The sequence below is a fragment of the Macaca mulatta genome, chromosome 15 (assembly GCF_049350105.2).
Source record: "Macaca mulatta isolate MMU2019108-1 chromosome 15, T2T-MMU8v2.0, whole genome shotgun sequence".
Classification (NCBI taxonomy): Eukaryota; Metazoa; Chordata; class Mammalia; order Primates; family Cercopithecidae; genus Macaca; species Macaca mulatta.
Genome location: NC_133420.1, coordinates 100,034,235 through 100,053,394, shown reverse-complemented (window position 1 = coordinate 100,053,394; position 19,160 = coordinate 100,034,235). Strand labels below are relative to the sequence as shown.

Below are 19,160 nucleotides of genomic sequence, written 5' to 3'. Positions count from 1 at the left end.
AGCCAGGAGGTGGCCGGGCACAGTGGCTCACGCCTGTAATCCCAGCACTTTGGGAGGCCGAGGCGAGCGGATCACGAGGTCGGGAGTTCAAGACCAGCCTGGCCAACATGGTGAAACCCTGTCTCTACTAAAAACACGAAAAATTAGCCAGGCGTGGTGGCAGGCACCTGTAATTCCAGCTACTCGGGAGATGGAGGCAGGGGAATTGCTTAAACCCGGTATGCAGAGGTTGCAGTCAGCCAAGACTGCACCTCTGCACTCCAGCCTGGGCGACAGAGTAAGACTCTGTCTCAAAAAAAAAAAAAAAAAAAAAAAAAAAAGAGGCAGCAGGTTAGCTGCAAATGTTCTATATGTGCTTTAGGTGCTGGGCACATGGGTCTACACATATGTAAAAATTCACTGGACTATACAATTCATAGCTGTGCACTCTAGCATATGTAAGTGATACCTCGGTCATTAAAAAACAGTTGAAAATGTTGAGGTTTTTTGAGACGGGTGAGATAACACAGGCAGGCCACGGGTGATTCCGGTGGGGATAGAATTTTGAGGATCACAGCCTCATGGTATTGAAATAGCTTTTAAGTTAGGTCTTAAAATAAAGGTTCTTAACATTTCTTGGGTCCAGGTCACTGTGAATTTGATAAAAAGTATAGTCTTTCTCTTCATGAAAAAAAACCCAAAACACCCATATACACAAAAGCATACCCAACTTGCGTATATGATTTCATGGCCCTATTAATGATTATCTATGACTCTTCTAGAAAATCAGTGGGTCCTAGGCTAAGAACCCTGCTTCAATGGGTAGATTTACAAATGGGAGGGGGAAGAGTGGGATTCACCTATGAAAATCCATGTAGTAAGGGAGAGTGGTAGCACATATGAATACTCCAGAGAGAGGCAGAGGATCCTCAATCATCCACTTCTGCAGAATTCCCTGTTGACATCCTAACCTAGGATGTAAGACATCCTAGCTTTCCAGCACTGACTCTGCAGGTGAAATTGCTACTTATGCTGAGTAACTATGGCTGTGGGCTACATTTACAAAAGTTTACAGCATGTTTGCTTACAAGAATCAGCTTGTTTTAACTTGAAGTATTTAACAGTGAGCATCTTACTCATCAGGAATATCTTTCTGCAGCCTTGATCATTTTGCTTTCTAATGATTTTTCTCTCAGCCTCTTATGTCTCTGCTGCTAGGGACACTTACTAGGTGGTGTAAACTGCATTAATTGATTAAAATATTCATTGCTGAGTCTATTCCCGTGTGATAAGTATACGTCCCACACCTTTGACTCCAGACCTGTCAATGTCGCTCACTTTTGGCAGATGGAATGCGAGTAGAAATGCTGTCAGCTGCACTGAGGCAGAAGCTTTGTGAGCTCTCATTGGTTCCACCATTGCTCTTTTTCTACTGCCATGAAAGTTGCCTGTCTCACACAGGGGCTGCTCTGGACTCCAGAATGAAGAAGACTGTTGGAGCAGAGCTGCAGCTGGTCCCTACATGTGAGGGAGAAGTAAAACTGTTGGTGAAAGCTTCTATGACTTTGGGATTGTTTGTTACCATAGCATGACATAGTGAGAGCTGACTAATATCCCAGGACATTTGGGAAAGTCTCTTGGATGAGTTCAGCAGAAGCTGCTATTGAAATTTTTTCCATATAAAATTCAGTTTATTTAGGATTTCTGAATATCTCAAATGAGGAGTATTTGGGTTATTTTTAATAAAAGAAATGTAAAGACCATAAATCACTGGAATCATGTACCACCACAATTGAGAACAAAATATTTTATTTCTCTCACAAAACTATAGTTTACAGTAGTATTTACTAAATAAATTATATAATTTCTCTTTTACAAGCAATAAACTAGATCACAAATATTTCAAAGACGATGTATGTACACGACATAAGGCCTTTTATAAATAGCTTTGCTTTTCTCATTTCACTAGTAAACAGTGAAAAAATCTTTATAGAAGCTAGTTTTCTATAAAGTAGAGGCAGACCTAGTATATTGATCTTTAAATGAAACCAATTTAAACTTTCAATGACATGAGCTATAATTTTGCAAAAGAATGTATACTTTATTTACCATTTGCATGGATGGATTTTTAAAAATATATAAGCAGATTACATATGTTGCTTATGTATAATCACTGGATGCATGCACAATGAAATAATGCAAAAGTCCATAGGAAAATAGCACTTCCAAGTTCAAAAAGGTGATTGGCAATGGTATAGAAAGCAGCTTAAATATAGTTCATGCAGTTCTTCACAGTTCAGCAAGCAACAGCAAATGATAGAATAGGGTAGTATTTTTCACATCCCATCTGCTGATCAGCCTGAAGTTGACATCTCAAAAACTCTTAAGTCAGGTTGATGATTTCTCTGTGTGTAGTGGGGTTCAGCCAAGTTGCTGTGGATAATTCTGGTGCGGAGAAACTTCTCTGCCACAACTGTGCTCACGTCTCATCCATGTGGTTAAGGTGGTCACCATTTTCACTTACTGGGGGGAGCAAAAAAGAAAGCAGGTGTGAGACTAGATTTTGGCATCAATTTGTATCCTCTCCCCATGAGTTGTAACATAAGTTCGTTATTTCTCCCAATCACTTGTGTCTGGAAAATGGGGTGCATGATGTTTGGGATTCTTCTGCAGTGATCAGCATAGCATATGCTTCTTTGGTGGACCTGAAACCTGTTAATTACACCAATGTTTATCAAAATTGAGTCCCGACTACATCACAGCGCTGTGCTTGGGACTTGAAAGGAAGCAACACTGACTAAGACACACTCCTGCCCTCCAAGTGTGCAGAGATTAGGGGATGTGCTGTGGTATATTAGACCTGAAGCCAAAAAGAACAACTTGAACGTGGCCTTGAACTTGTAAATGGTTTTTTCCAAACAATATCCCTGTGGCTAAGCGCTAACAATATGTTCAGCAAATATTTAAATGGTAGCTATTTAAAATCAGAGCCAGCTAACTCAACCTGTGACAGTAGCACTATGATATATGTGGGGAAAGCAATATTATATTCAGCCTTTAGAGACAGACACATTGGGTCAAATCATCTGATTTCCTAATTTTTTTTTTTTTTTTTTTTTTGAGACGGAGTCTCACTCTGTTCCCCAGGCTGGAATGCAGTGGTGCGATCTTGGCTCACTGCAACCTCTACCTCCCAGGTACATGAGATTCTCCTGCCTCAGCCTCCTGAGTAGCTGGGATTATAGGTGCCTGCCACCACACCCAGCTAATTTTTTGTATTTTTAGAAGAGACAGGGTTTCACTGTGTTAGCCAGGATGGTCTCGAACTCCTGACCTTGTGATCTGCCCACCTCGGCCTCCCAAAGTGCTGGGATTATAGGCGTGAGCACCACGCCCGGCCCGATTTCCTACTTATTTCATATATAGAATATTATGCAACATCTTCTTGGAACCTTGTTGCTTCATCTGTAAAATGGAGGTAACAAACTCTACTTTATAGGGTGGTGGTGAGGGATAAATTTTTCCATGGGGAAAATGCAGTGTTTTACACACACACACACACGATATACACAAATCATATATTTACAATTGAGTACTGTACCTGGCATGTGCTAGTACCCCCAAAATTGTAGTGAAGAAGGTTGGAGCTGGGGGTCACAGAGATTGGTGCAGCTCAGCACCTTTAATTGGAGGCTGAAAAAACTTGAGTAAAAAGTTTGAAATAACTCTGAAAATGATTAGGAAAGAGCACATGTCACATACAGGGAATTCTGTTTCCCAGTTAATATTTTATCTGAGCCTATTGTGCACTGCAATTTTTATGAACTTACTATTTTGTTTTATACTTTGGCCGCTCCCTCTGATTCACCTAAGCTAGAAAGGTTTGCTTGCCTTGATGCACAGCACGGTCACGCAGTTACTCAAAAATGATCTTTAGGAAGAGGTGAGCGTAAAGTGCTATAAGCTACAGCAGTGGGCAAGTGGGACGTTGCCCACATTCCCAGGACAGCTGTCTTTAAGGTGGACTAGTGGATTTCATTCAGCCTCAGTCTGATGACTTTGATGTGTGGTGCAGGTCTTTACTCACAAAACCAGTGACACAGAAAATAACCCACATAAAATGATGAGGTCCTACTGATGAGATTTAGAAGTCCTGCTTTCTTAAAAAACAAAGCAAAACAAAAATGAAAAGAGGTGAGAGTTTTGCTTTCCTCATTCTATAGATCACACTGGAGTTCTGTGTCTCACTTCCACTGCCAGACTCTGAGAGGGACAGTGAATAACCTGAGTGATGCCTGAGGAGATCCACCAGTGAAGGGCCCCGGAGCCAGGACCCCAGGGGAATGGCTAAAGGCCTGGGCTTTTTGGTCTGGAAAACAGGAGAGGTAGAGACAGGGCATAATAGCTGTCTTTGAGTCTCTGAAGGCTAGCCTCGGGGAAGGAAGTCTTAGGTATTAGTTTAGTCCCAGTATTGCTGAAAGATGTGACACTGTCACCAGCAATAGTGGCACAGACGCTGTGACCCTGGGGTCAGGAGGTGAGTAGAATCTCAGACTGTGTGAAGGGTGTAGAGTTGTAGAGGCGCACCCCCTCCACTGTTTCTTCATTAAGGATCCTGAAATTTACGTCCTCCCCCAGTACATGACATGTGTACATGACACAAGCCCTCCCTAGATACATGGGCCCAGCATGCCATCTGCTGAGACTCGGTGGTTGAGAATGATCCCAGAAGCCAGAACCAGGACAAATGCATGGAAGCCAGTTTTTTCTCAAGCTGGAAGTGCTTTCTAACCGGAGTTAAAAAACGAGTGGGCTGGGCATGACGGGCCACGTCTATAATCCCAGCACTTCGAGGGGCTGAGGCGGGAGGATCGCTTGAGCTCAGGTGTTCAAGAGCAGCCTTGGCAACATAGTGAGACCCTGTCTCTACAAAAATAAAAAATAAAATAAAATATAATAGAAAAATTAGCTGGGTGTGGCGGCATGTGCCTGTGGTCCCAGATGCTCAGGAGACTGAGGTGGGAGGATTGCTTAAGCCCAGGAGTTTGAGGCTACCGTGAGCTATGATCACACCACTGCATTCCAGCCTGGGTGATGGAGAGAGACCCTGTCTCTAAAGAAAAAAAAAAAAAAAAGAAAAAAGAGAAAAGAGAAAAGAAAGGAGTGGTCACTAAAGGAGGAGCAGTTGCAGTCACTTAGGGATCAGCCCCAGGAGAGCTGAGGCAGAAACTGTTTATCCTCAACCAGCACTCAGAAGGCACTTGTGGTGGTCAGTAGAGAGGACTTGGGCACTTGTGGGTAGGTTGGGCCAGATGACTATGAAGTTCTGTTTCAACCACAAGATTCTATTAAAAATTGTAAAGGCCAGGTGCGGTGGCTCATGCCTGTAGTCCCAGCACTTTGGGAGGCCGAGGAGGGGCGGATCACCTGAGGTCAGGAGTTCGAGACCAGCCTGAACAACGTGGAGAAACCCTGTCTCTACTAAAAATACAAAATTAGCCGGGTGTGGTGGCGCATGCCTGTAATCCCTGCTACTTGGGAGGGGTATTGCTTGAACCTGAGAGGCGGAGGTTGTGGTGAGCTGAGATTGCACCACTGAACTCCAGCCTGGGCAACAAGAGCAAAACTCTATATCAAAAAAAAAAAATTGTAAATTTATACCACTGAATAACTCAGAATACTGTAAACAGTTGGTGACTTATGCAGTGAGAACGATCTGAAAGGTACTTAATACTTTGATCTCTCTCATAAAATTGGTTAAATTTATAGTTTAATGAAAAAACACACAGGGTCTTATAATAATAACAGATATTCTCTTCAGTATTAAAAATAAAGAATGATTTCCAGCTTTGGTCATAAAATGTCCTTTGCATTCACACAGTAAGTTTAGTTTAGTTTTTTGGTTTTTTTTTTAAACTAAAGATGTCATAGAAGTTTCTAAAAGCTCCTGTAAACACTCACTGTCACCCTCAGGGCACAAGAATGTCAAAATTGGGTGAGCACTGCCAACTCTCCACCCATGTTGTAATATAATTCTTGGATGGCATGATCTGGACACATGAAAGTGTCTGTTTTGCATTAATTTATAACCCTATTAAAATGAGATGGAGAGGTATCTGTGGGATCTGAAAGCACAGTGTCTTCTTGCTTGTAAACATGGCCACAGTGAGAAGTATGCAGAAACCATGTTATTCCTTCCTTAGCATAAATATGCTATAATTCTCCTTCCTTCAAATTCATAACTCAGGAGTCCTATATTAGCTTTCACTGCAGAGACACAAACATCAGTTCTCTACCCTGGAAGGAAACTCATAGCTTGAGCTCATTCTTCGAAGTGTGGTACACGCAGAAGTCCCTTCCGCTCCCCAGCACGCAGACGGACTCTTCAGGGCATTACTGCCCAAAAGATGAGCAGCTTCTCCTCAAGGTCAACCGAGATTCAGACCCATCCTGACCGAATGGCTGTAGAAACTGAAATAAGGGCTGGTGCTTTAGCAGAGGAGCTCAACCAGCTCTCAGAGACTACAGATCCTGGAGTGACATTTCAGCTCTGTCCCCAGCTGAACTTCTGTAACACACACACACACACACACACACACACACTTGCCCACAAAGTGCAGCATTTCTGCCTATGCACTGAGATACTCTGAGAATTCATGAACTATTTAAAATTCTGATACCTGACAGTAAAAAGTGTGGTAATAGTTGACATAAAAAAGTAGAAGTAGAGTATTTCAACCTAAATGCCAGTGTTTTTCATCCACACATATGTTAGGGTGTAAGAGACAGAAAGGTGTATTTTTATTTCTACCTAAAATAAAATGCTTCATTCTATGATTGAGACTACACAATAGTATATACACAAGGGGTCAGAGATTACAGAGCTTTTTAATATTAAAATTAAATACTTTTAAACATTTATTTAAAAAAGTTATTTAAAATTAAATAATTGAACACTAATATAGAGCAATAAGGGAAAACAGCAAATCAAAAGCAATCTGTCCACTAATTAACCCAGAAGCCCTTTCTTTCTAGGGGACTGACTGCACTGGGAAGTCAGATCCCCTGGAGGGGAGCCCAGGCAGGAAATACTCCCAGGTGGGCCTCCCAACTCGGATGGCCTTGCTTTACTTTTCAGAGCCACAGGAAAGGCATGAGAAGGTGAGGAGTTTCTTTTCCAAGAAACTTTTCCTAGACTCATTCCCTCCACTCCTGCTTGCCTTTTCTCAAGCCTTCCCTTGACACCCTTGCCCCCATCAACCGACTGGCTTACAAACATATTTAGAATTTCTGAACATCTGGGATGTGGCGTGAGGGAGTTTTAGGGCAGTGCTGAGAGAGGCGGAACTTCACCACAGTTAGGTTGGCCAAGATGAACAGCACTGACAAGTCCCGTGAGGTCTCTATGATCCCTGAGCGGTCAACCCTTGGGGTGATATCCCTTTTTTTTTTTTTAACTCTAATTACCTCAGGTTTCAGTCCCAAGGCCTTAATAAAGCAAGAGCTTTCTCTGGTGTCCAGGAAATCCTCATTTTGGTTTCAAGTTGAAATTCTTTGCCCAAATATCTTTGATGAAAGCATCAGCTTTTCTCTCGGCCATTGTAGGCTTAGTCCTGTATTTCTTTTTCCTATACACAGCTCCTGTTTCTGTCATCAATTCTGAATTCTCTTTTTTTCCAGGTCTGCTCTGTTTCCTATTTCTATTGTCCTGATTCTTTTGGCTGATGTTCCTTCGGTTGCCATGAGATCACATCAACTTGTCCTGCTTCCTCTGCCCACATTAGTCTAAACTCACGGCATCACCACAAATCCATACTAAGGCTCAGGATACCTCACCCCAACATCATCTCCTTGGTTCTGGGGTCCCCTTCATCTCTGGGTTCACCCGATTTCAGGTGGGCGGATCATGAGGTCAGGAGATGGAGACCATCCTGGCTAACATGGTGAAACCCCGTCTCTACTAAAAATACAAAAAATTAGCCAGGTGTGGTGGCGGGCGCCTGTAGTCCCAGCTACTCGGGAGGCTGAGGCAGGAGAATGGTGTGAACCCAGGAGGTGGAGCTTGCAGTGAGCCGAGATCGCGCCACTGCACTCCAGCCTGGGCGACAGAGTGCGACTCCATCTCAAGAGAAAAAAAAAAAAGAAAAAAAAGAAATCCCTGAATTTTATTTTATTATTTTTTGAGACAGAGTTTCCCTTTGTTACCCAGGCTGGAGAACAACAGCATGATCTTGGCCCACTGCAACCTCCACCTCCTGTGTTCAAGTGATTCTCGTGCCTCAGCCTCCTAAGCAGCTGGGATTACAGGTATGTGCCTCTATGCCCAGCTAATTTTTGCATTTTTAGTAGAAATGGGGTTTCACTATGTTGTCCAGGCTGGTCTTGAACTCCTGGCCTTAAGTGATGGGCCTGCTTCGGCCTCCCAAAGTGCTGGGATTACAGGCATTAGCCACCATGCCTGGTTGAGACCCCTGAATTTTAAACAAGGTATCACCTTTGGGTTCTGGGAAGTCCAGAGTCAGTTTCTCTCTCTCTCTCTCTCTCAAATAAAGCTCTATATTTTATTATATTCATATCTATCCTGTATTGGGAGTTACTTCACAAGGCACAATCATTTGGGGATGTAGTGTGTAGTGGGGGACTTCTCATTGTATTGGATTCCAGTAGCAGCAGGGACCCAAAAGCTCACCATTTTGTTAGGCATGGAAACAAATACACATGCTAGTGCTGCAGAATCAGGACGTAGCAGTGTGAACAGAAGAAAATCACACTGCTATGGAACTGCATTGCTGAAAGGAAACTTAGGCACGCTCAGGGCCAAATTTCCTACCTTTGTACTTAAAAAATATTTGGACTCAGCATTAGAGGTGAAGTTACTCTCTTCCAAGGACCAGGGACTACAAGGCTTCAACCGAGAAGCCTTGAGGCAGAAGGCAGGACTTTCGCCATCCTTGAAGGATGTGTACAATTGGGATGAAGACAGCTATTTTGTGCCTGATCTGGTAGACTGTTGGGTGAATTCTGGGGTGTTGGCAGCACATGGAGTGCCAGGCCTCCTGCCGGCCTCCAGATGCCCCATTAAACCATCCCACACCAAGCAGCAAGTAGGTGACCCTTAAGATGAGAGCAGGCCCAAGAAGCAGCGGATGCTGATCTCTGCCGTCTCCTGGGATGGATTTAAAATTTGGCCTCTCATTTCAAAACTGTTAGTGTGGTAATATTTTAACACAGTTCCCTGCCTGATTAATTTGTTTTCTAAGGACCCAAGAGAAGCCCAAGAGCATCAGTGATTTATACTGGTGGACAGTTCTGCAGTGGACTTTTCAGCACTTGAGTGACTCCAGCTAATTGTAAATCTGAGTGGTTACCTCATGATATGGTTTGGCTCTGTGTCCCTACCCAAATCTCATGTCAAATTGTAATCCCCATGTGGTGGGGGAGTGGTCTGGTGGGAGGTGATTGATTCACGGGGGCAGACTCCCCCTTGCTGTTCTCATGTCAGAGTTCTCACGAGATCTGGTTGTTTGATAAATGTCTGGTGATTGCCACTTCTCTCTCTCTCCTGCCACTATGTAAGATGTGCCTGGCTTCCCCTTCACCTTCTGCCATGACTGTTTAAGTTTCCTAAGGCCTCCCCAGCCATGTCATGTGGAACTATGAGTTAATTAAACCACTTTCCTTTATTAATTACCCAGTCTTGGGTAGTTCTTTATAGCAGTGTGAAAATGGACTAACACACCTTATCATCTAATACATCACATAGATCTGTAGCTGCAACAGGATCCACCCTGACCCCTGCTTTGGCCACATTTGGAAAATGTGGGGGGAGGAATATGGTACTGGTTTCATTTGAAAAGGAGCACTGCCTGAGGACAACGCCACTGGCTTCTCTCTCACTCACAGGCAGGAATGCACCAGAGGCCCTCTACCAAGACCCAGAGGGTGGAAATTAGAAGCTGCACACCCAGGCTGCGTGCGGTGGCTCACACTTGTAATCCCAGCACTTTGGGAGGCTGAGGCAGGTGGATCACCTGAGGTCAGGAGTTCGAGACCAGCCTGGCCCACATGGTGAAACCCTGTTGCTACAAAATCATAAAAAATAAAAATTAGCCAGGTGTGGTGGTGTATCCTCTAATTCCCAGCTACTCAGGAGACTGAGGCATGAGAATCACTTTAACTTGGGAGGTGGAGGTTGCAGTGAGCCGAAATTGCACCACTGCACTCCAGCCTGAGTGACAGAGGAAAATTCCATCTCAAAAAGAAAAAAAAAAAGAAAAAGTTGTGCCCCCATCAAGCCTTTTCCATCTCAGCACTTTCCTTGGTTGCATTTTTCTTTACAAAATCACCCAAGTAGCTGTTATGGGCTAAACTGTGTTCCCCTAAAATTTCTATGTTATAAGTCCTAACTATCATCACTACAGAATGTGACCTTATTTGGAGGCAGGGTCTTTATGGAGGTAATCAGATTAAAACGAGGCCACAGGTTGGGCCCTAATTCAATATGGCTGATGTCCTTATGCAAAGGGGAATTTTGGATACAGACACGTACGGGGGAAGATGTGACGTGAAGACGTAGGGAGAGGAAGGCCACCTACAAACCAGTGAGAGAGGCTAGAACAGATCCTTGCCACACGGCTCTCAGAAGGAACCCACCCTACCAACACCTTGATCTTGAACTTCGGACCTCCAGAATGATGAGGAAAGAAATTTCTGTTCAAGCCACCAAATCTGGGGTACTTTGTTACAGCAGCCCTAGAAAACTAATAAAATAGAAATCACTGGGATTTAGAAAGTCTTTAAAACAACCCCACATATTTGTATTTTATTATATTTAATTCTATTCTCTACTGAAGTTACTTCAACAGCCACAATCACCTGGGAGTTCCGTGGCTGTAGGCGAGGACCTGTGGAAGTCTGAAGGCGAAGAAAGGCTTCCTCCACCCCAGATGTGTTGATACTTCATTAAAAATTGCTGCCTAAGCAGTAGAAAGAAGCACTTTCTGGGTTGAATCACCAATTTGCCAAGGGGCCCTTTCAAAAAGGCTCAAGCAGAACTGGCTTTGATGGATGAGGGGGGCACACTTGGACCTGAGGGAAGGTAGCACCTTCATTTTTGTGCCACATTGTAATTGTAGCCTCCAGTCCAGCTTCAAAGGTGGTGGAGCTGGGCCTGTCAGAGTGAGCTGCCTTTGACGTCTGAAGGACATACCCCCTCTGCTGAGCTTCCACGTACAACACTGCGAGGCTACAATAAAGTACATGGAGTGCGAAGTCTATTCACACTTGCTCTTCATTCCGTTTCAACTCAGGGGGCTCCATCACTCCTTCCCCGCCTTGATTACCAGTAGGTGGCAGTAGAGGGCTTGCTGAAAGCAGGAACTCAACCGCAAAGCAAGCCCAGTTCATAAACTTGAGGGTGTAGGAGCTTCCTAGGCTTTGCTTCTACATTAGACGCACGTGTAACGGGCCAGCTATCTTGCTAGGGGAGTCACACGGTTCCCCCTTACATTAGCATACAAGAATTCCAGGATGCTCAGAGCTGAAGGACCCTGTCAACAAGTTCAGGGGATCTCAGCCCTGGATGTGTGTAGAGCTTTAAAAAAGAGCAATGCCTCAGTCCCCAACAGGTGATTGACTCTGTTCATAGAGTCATTTACCTGATACCTCTTTGTGAGGAATACAAACTAATTTGGAAACATCTACCCAACCTCACAGTGACTTAGCCAGGGAGGAGAGAAGTGAACAGGAAAATGAGGCTATGTATGGTAAGGAGCAGTTAATTCACAGGTCCCTTGGTAAGGTAGAGGGGTGGGCTGAATTGTGTCCCCCCAATATTCTTATCCACTTAGAGCCTCAGACTGTAACCTTATTTGGAAATAGGGTCTTTGCAGATGTAATGAGTTAAGATGAGGTCATACTGGATTACAGTGAACCCTAAATCCAATGACTGACATCCTTATAAGAAGAGAGGCCACACAGAGGCACAGAGCGTCACAGGGGAGAAGGCCATGTGAACATGGTGGCAGAGACAGAGTGACACAGATCAAAGGACCAAGGGACAGGTGGAGCCACCAGAGGCTGAAAGAGGGAGGGAAGGATCCTCCCCTGGAGCCTTCAGAGGAGCTGTGGCACTACTGACACCTTGATTTCAGACATCTGGCCTCTAGAACTGTGAGACAATCCATTTCTGTCTGTGGTCATTTGTGATAGCAGCCCTTGGAAACCAGCATAGGCAGAAGCAGACCAACGGGAAGCCAGGCCCTCAGCTGCCTACTCCTACTCATGCCCTTCTTCACACTTGGGGGGCTTTATTTTTTATAAAACGAACAGTCCTTAAGCATTTTCCCATTCCCCCTCAGAGCCCAGGAGGGAAGTGGTGTGAATGAGGACAGTCCTGTTTACTAGGTCCATGGGTGCGATCTAAACTTGTTTTCCCAAAAGTTCTTGTTTGTTCTAATCTGGTTCTAAGTCTGCTGTTTGTTTCCTGCAGGCTCAGGGCCTCGCAGACCCCAAGTTCACACCATTAGAGGCTGTTCTTCCTCAAACACTATTCCCAAGAGTTGGAAAGTCTCCAGAGACCGGCAAACACTGGCTTTCTCTGACAAGGAAGACAAAAATAGAAACCACAAAGAGAAGCAATAGGAAGAGTCTAGAGGGATAAGGGAAGAGAGGCCAGTCTTAGGGGGCAAAGAATGAAAAATGAGGGGCAACTTGCGCCTGGATGTATAATATGAGACCCAGGCAAATTGAAGAGCAGAACTAGCTTTTAAGAAAGTGGAATTCGGCCAGGCGCGGTGGCTCAAGCCTGTAATTCTAGCACTTTGGGAGGCCGAGATGGGCGGATCACGAGGTCAGGAGATCGAGACCATCCTGGCTAACACGGTGAAACCCCGTCTGTACTAAAAAATACAAAAACAAAAACTAGCCGGGCAAGGTGGCGGGTGCCTGTAGTCCTAGCTACTCGGGAGGCTGAGGCAGGAGAATGGCGTAAACCCAGGAGGCGGAGCTTGCAGTGAGCCGAGATCAAGCCACTGCACTCCAGCCTGGGCAACAGAGCGAGACTCTGTCTCAAAAAAAAAAAAAAAAAAAGAAAGTGGAAATCGGCCAGGTGCAGTGGCTCATGCCTGTAATCCCAATTTGGGAGGCTGAGGTGGGCGGATCACTTGAGGTCGAATTTGAGGTCAGCCTGGCCAACATGGGGAAACCTCATCTGTACAAAAAAATATAAAAATTAGCCGGGTGCGGTGGTGTGAGTCTGTAGTCCCAGCCACTTGGGAGCCTGAGGCAGGAGAGTCACTTGAATCTGGAAGGCAGAGGTTGCAGTGAGCCAAGATTGCACCACTGCACTTCCCCCTGGGCGACAGAGGTATCCTGTCTGAAATAAAAAGAAAAAAAAAAGAAAAAAGAAAGTAGAAATCAAGCTACCCTGCAAGTCAAGATTCACTGTAAAGCTAGGACCTAACAGAAAAAAAAAAAAAAAAAAAGCTACCACAGTCCTGCAAACTGTCATTCAATTGCTAACTCTGAGCCTAATTTAACTGGAAAGCCAGTATGCCTTTATAACTACAACTCGAATTCCCTCCTCTAATCCTTAAACAGCAGTTTAATGCTGTTTGTTTTTTAAAAAAATCCTATGGGTGACCTCCTAATCTAGCCTGACAGGTTGCCTCATTAATTTGAAGCTTGCGTCACTTTTATTTCAAGAATGGGAATAACTTGAAGATGCTGTGAGCCTCGGGCAATGGGAGGTCCATTTACTCAGCTCTTCCACATGTCTTAGAAATATTATTTGTCAATAACTTAGGGGCCAAGCATTTCTGGAAATAAACAAGGGCCCTAATTTATCCTTTCCCAAATCTCTTCATTTCTCAACAACGTGATCACGTGGCAGAAGCAAAGGGGCTTCTGATCAAATGCCTTCTACACCAAACACAGTTAGTCCTTTTTCCTTCCTACTCTGTTCTCACTAAAATCTACCAAAAACCCGAGCAGCATCTTTGGTTGGTAGGGGATGGAGCTCTCTCCTGAGAAGCAATAAGAAATGCCACTGTTTCAGAAAAACACCCCTTGCAGCAGCCGATACTGGCTCCAACAAGGAATGATTAAAGAGACTCGATATAAGTCATTAACCTCAATGCTGAGGGATTCAAATCCAGAAACGCAGTTTCTTTTGCCAAAAAAGTTCCACTGAATTTTCTAAGACCCCTGTGACCTAATTTAAAGTGTTTTTCTTCTCTTTCTCACGCTTTTTCCATACATAATAGTATGATAAGCTGTTAATTCAATCATTTTCACTTCTCTGCCACCCTTCTTCCCATGATCAAAGAGTATTATTAACTACCCTGAAAACACATTAAATAATCAAGCTGTCCAATAGCTGCCCATCAGAGCGCTAATCTCCAATACTGGCATGGCTAAAACACGGCTTAACTGTTTCTTCTCCTTCGCTCACAGCTATTTTTGTATTTCAAACAGCCATTTTGTGGAGAAGCAAAACTGGATGAAAGTACGTGTTATTGAGAGGATGTTAATATGGAAAGTGTAAGGGCATAACCTTGGGTCTGAATCGTAGAAGCAAGGAAGTCACTGTTTTGTGGCAGCCATCTTTCAAACTTCTATATTATTAAAGAAGCAATCCCATTATCTCCCACTTACCCAGCCATTCCTAGCTAGTCATAAAAGGATATTCTCTCCCAATACACTTTTCAGCAGAAATGCCTTTTTGTTGGTTGTTCCTCTTTCCATGAAAACCAAATTGCATTCTACATCAGGCAAAGAAGCCGCCTTAGAAACGGAAATAACAGCCACTGTGACAGCATCCGGTGCCTTAGAATATCTGGGACTATTTACAAAGTAGAATCTGGCTCTATTATGAAGACTGCATGATTGCCCATTTTAAATCAATACAGCCTGCTCATCTCTGTGTATTCTTTTAAATACCCCAATGTGTGTCATCAACTCAAAATTCAATGAAAAACACTTCTTTGGTCACTGGATAAAGTCATCTTAGGAAACACCTCCCTTGATTGGAATATTTGAAAATGAGTCAAATAGCTTGGAACTCTACAGTGTGAAGGTGAATGGCCTTTAAAAAGCCGTGCAGAATAACTAGGTACATAAAATCGGAACTAAATGTCTCACTAAGGATGATGGAACCATTAGCTGCCTTCTCAGCTCACCAATCCTTTTTAATTTCATGTTGAGTCACAGGAAAAAGCAGGAGAGCTGGCCTAATGCACACACACATAATGTGTGGATGGATCGTCAAAAGGATATTTCATATGTTATCTGGTGGGCATACATCATTTGGGTTTAAGCCTATGTATTTTTACACAAAGGTGAATGGCTTATCTATTACTGTATAAATAAAAGCACTAGAGGATTAGGCTACAACTACTAATAGAGAAATGCTATCTTAAAGGAGAAGAAGCATTACAAGAGAAACCTGACCATGTTTGGTGACAACACTGAATAGGAGGTCACCAGAGAAGCTTCCAACTGCCCTTCAGATAAAGATGGCTGTGATTCAGAGCATTCAAATTATGTCAAAAGGAAAAAAGAGACAATGCAAAGGCAAGATTGGTTTTCCTTTCTTGTGCGTTTCTTTTCCATTTTCTTTTTTTTTTTTTTTTTTGAGATGGAACTTTGTTCTTGTTGCCCAGGTTGGAGTGTAATGGCGCCATCTTGGCTCACCGCAACCTCTGCCTCCTGGGTTCAAGCCATTCTCCTGCCTCAGCCTCCTGAGTAGCTGGGATTACAGGAATGCACCACCACGTCTGGCTAATTTTGTACTTTTAGTAAAGATGGGGTTTCTCCTTGTTGGTCAGGCTGGTCTCGAACTCTCGACCTCAGGTGATCTGCCCGCCTCAGCCTCCCAGGCCTCCCAAAGTGCTGGGATTACGGGCATGAGCCACTGTGCCCGGCCTCCATTTGCTTTTTCATAATGCAGATGCAAATGAAAATACTGAAGGGAAGGCAATGAGCTGTACCCTTTCTGATCTGGAAGAGCACGCAAAACAAAAAATAAAAATTTCCAGCATGAAAACACATTCTGGAATTACAAGTTAATGGTGCAGGACTTTCTAGATGTACTGCCATAAAATTTAAGTTTAAAAAATATGAAAGTTTATGGTATAGGAGGTGATTAAACAGCAAAATTTGGAGAAACAACAGTAGCTACTTTGGAAACCTTTCTTTTCTTTTCTTCTTTCTTTCTTTTCTTTTTTCTTTCTCTCTCTCTCCATTCCTCCCTCTTTTCTGTTCTTTCTATTTTTTTAGAGACAATGTCTCACTCCATTGCCTAGGCTGGGGTGCAGTGGTGAGATCATGGCTCACTGCAACCTCAGATTCCTGGGCCCAAGGGATCCTCCAGCCTCAGCCTCACAAGTAGCTGGGACTACAGGTATGCACCAACAAGCCTGGCTATTTTTTTTTTTTTTTTTTTTAATTTTTGTAGAGACGAGGTATTACTGTGTTGCCTGGGCTGGTCTTGAACTCCTGGCCTCAAGTAATCTTCCCACCTTGGAAAATCTTATTTCTATAGCTCTTTGTAATTTAGAATGAATCTGATTTAATAATTCATTTTATAGATAAGAAAACTGAGGCCCAAAGAGGGTGACTGAATTCAAGGTCAATGATTAATGAGAGGCAGAGACCAGGTACCTATTTCTCTCTAATTAATATATGTATCATCTGGTTTTGCAACAGGTGAAGAGACTAAGTTAAAATATGAGAAAAACTCTGTAGGGATCATTTCTGGGGGTCCATGAGGTCAAACTATTTTCCTGATAATACCAAGATGTTATTTGCCTTTTTATTCTCATTCCCTTTCATGGATGTACAATGGAGCTTTCTAGAAATGAAACGATGTGTTATATATATCAAGAAGATGGATACAGAAACAGATGTGAGAATCTTTTTTCTTCCATTAAGCCAGACATTAGGGATTTGCAGAAATATAAAAGAATGCTACCCTCCTCACAAAATCTATTTTCGTTTTGGAAAATATAATATTCATAAAAACATTATTTAACATATAATAGATTACTATTTTAAATTAATGAATAAACAATTTTGGCTAGGTGCAGTGGCTCACTCCTGTAATCCCAGCACTTTGGGAGGCCAAGATGGGCAGACTGCCTGAGTCCAGGAGTTTGAGACCAGCCTGGGCAACATGGTAAAACCCCGTCACTACAAAAAAACACAAAAATTAGCCAGGTATGGTGGCATGCACCTGTAGTTCTAGCCACTCAGAAGGTTGTAAGCACAAGAATCATTTGAACCTGGGAAACAGACATTGCAGTGAGCCGAGATCACACCACTGCACTCCAGCCCAAGCAACAGAGCAAGACCTTGTCTCAAAAAACAAAAACATTCTGTTTTAGTTTTGAAAACACAACATAATTGATAAATACAACCTAGATACCAAAACACTCTTCAGAATTCTCAATAATTTTTAAGAGTTTAAAGGGGACCTGAGATCAAAAGGTCTGAGAACTGCTATACTAGAACATTAAAAAATAATCAGGAGGCTGGGCACAGTGGCTCATGCCTGTAATCTCAGCACTTTGGGAGGCCGAGGCAGGCGGATCACCTGAAGTCAGGAGTTCGAGATCAGCCCGACCAACATGGCGAAACCCCGTCTCTACTAAAAATACAAAAATTAGCTGGGCGTGGTGGCAGGTGCCTGTAATCCCAGCTACTTGGGAGGCTGAGGTAGGAGAATTGTTTGACCCTGGGAGGTGGAGGTTGCAGTGAGCCGAGATCGTGCCATTGCACTCCAGCTTGGGCGACAAGAGGGAAATTCTGTCTCCAAAAAAAAAAAAAAAAAGAAAAGAAAAGAAAAGAAAAAAAAAGAAAATCAGGAAAAAACAGTGAAAGAATTTTACAAAAAATATTCTCAACAAAACCCCCTCATTCCTTCCTTTCTGCATCCTTCTCTCACTCTTGTAAGACACATGATTCCAATGAGGTGGAGGTGAGACTTATATTTATGGTCAGTAACAACAACAGGATGCTCCTGGCTTCAAGTTTAGGCAGGACCACATATGGAGCTGAATTTGAGTTTTGGCTCACTCAGGAATACTGCACCTCCATGATTGGTGAAAATCTAGGTTTTGTAAAGACACATAAAAGTGGCATGAATCCTTAGCTCATGAAGATGAGATTTTACTTAGCTTCTTTCTGAAAAGCTTTCCTGATTTTTGGTTCCAGATGAATCCAACATGGGACCAAAAATATATTCTTTTCTCTATTTAATTCCCTATTTTCTTGGTTGGGGGTGGACCAACTTTTCTGTAAGGATTTTGTGATCCGCTACAACCTTATTTTTTTTAAAGCGGGGGCAATGGTAGGGAGGAGCATTGCTCAGTGCAAAAAAATCTGTTCATGCAAAAACCAGGATATTCAGATAAAAAATATTTTTACAATGGTTGGTGGGGGACCTGCTGTTTATGTGGTGGTGGTGGGAGCGGGGCTTCAAGAAAAGCCTATCTGAAAAAGGGGTACATGGGCTGAGACCTGAAAGAAGTGAGGGAGCATGGGATGGGTGGAAAAGAATACACAGACAGGAATGGCAAATGTAAAAGTCCCGAGGCAGAGGTGTGCTTGGTCTGTGGGAGGAACACCAAGGAGGCCAGTGTGGCTAGAATAGCGTCAGCAAGGAAGAGGGAGACCCAGGGAGGGGGCAGGTTGTAGAGGCAGGGAAGACTAGATCACGAAGGGCCTGGAGGACTTTTTTTTTTTTTTGAGACAGGCTCTCACTCTGTTGCCCAGGTGGGAATGCAGTAGCATGATCTCGGCTCATTGCAACCTCCACCTCCCAGGTTCAAGTGATTCTCCTGCCTCAGCCTCCTAAGTAGCTGGGACTACAGACATGCACCACCATGCCCGCCTAATTTTCCTACTTTTAGTAGAGACGGGGTTTCACCATCTTGGTCAGGCTGGTCTCGAACTCTTGACCTCAAGTGATTTGCCTGCCTCAGCTTCCCAAAGTGCTGGGATTAGAGGCATGAGCCACCACGCCTGGCCAGGACTTTGGATACTACTCCAGAAGAGCCGGGAGTAGCATCTTATGTGACTGACGCCCTGCAGAGCACTTGTGAGGAACTACAGTGCTAGGTCAGGGATATGGAAAAGCATAAAATGCAGGCTCAAAGAGGCTCGAGGAGCTGCTGTGAGAC

The 19,160-nt window shown here is 43.6% G+C and overlaps 1 protein-coding gene across 3 annotated transcripts in view; it reads right to left on the bottom strand.

Moving 5' to 3' along the window:
* Window positions 1-1,771: 1,771 nt before the first annotated feature.
* PIP5K1B (phosphatidylinositol-4-phosphate 5-kinase type 1 beta) overlaps window positions 1,772-19,160 on the bottom strand; it is a 306,505-nt gene continuing 289,116 nt past the window's right edge. For all 3 annotated transcript variants that reach the window (XM_015117852.3, XM_077966192.1, XM_077966191.1), the window contains one exon: window positions 1,772-2,502. In XM_015117852.3, coding sequence (XP_014973338.1) covers window positions 2,500-2,502 — 3 coding nt within the window. In that variant the 3' untranslated portion in view covers window positions 1,772-2,499. The remainder of the gene's footprint in view (window positions 2,503-19,160) is intronic.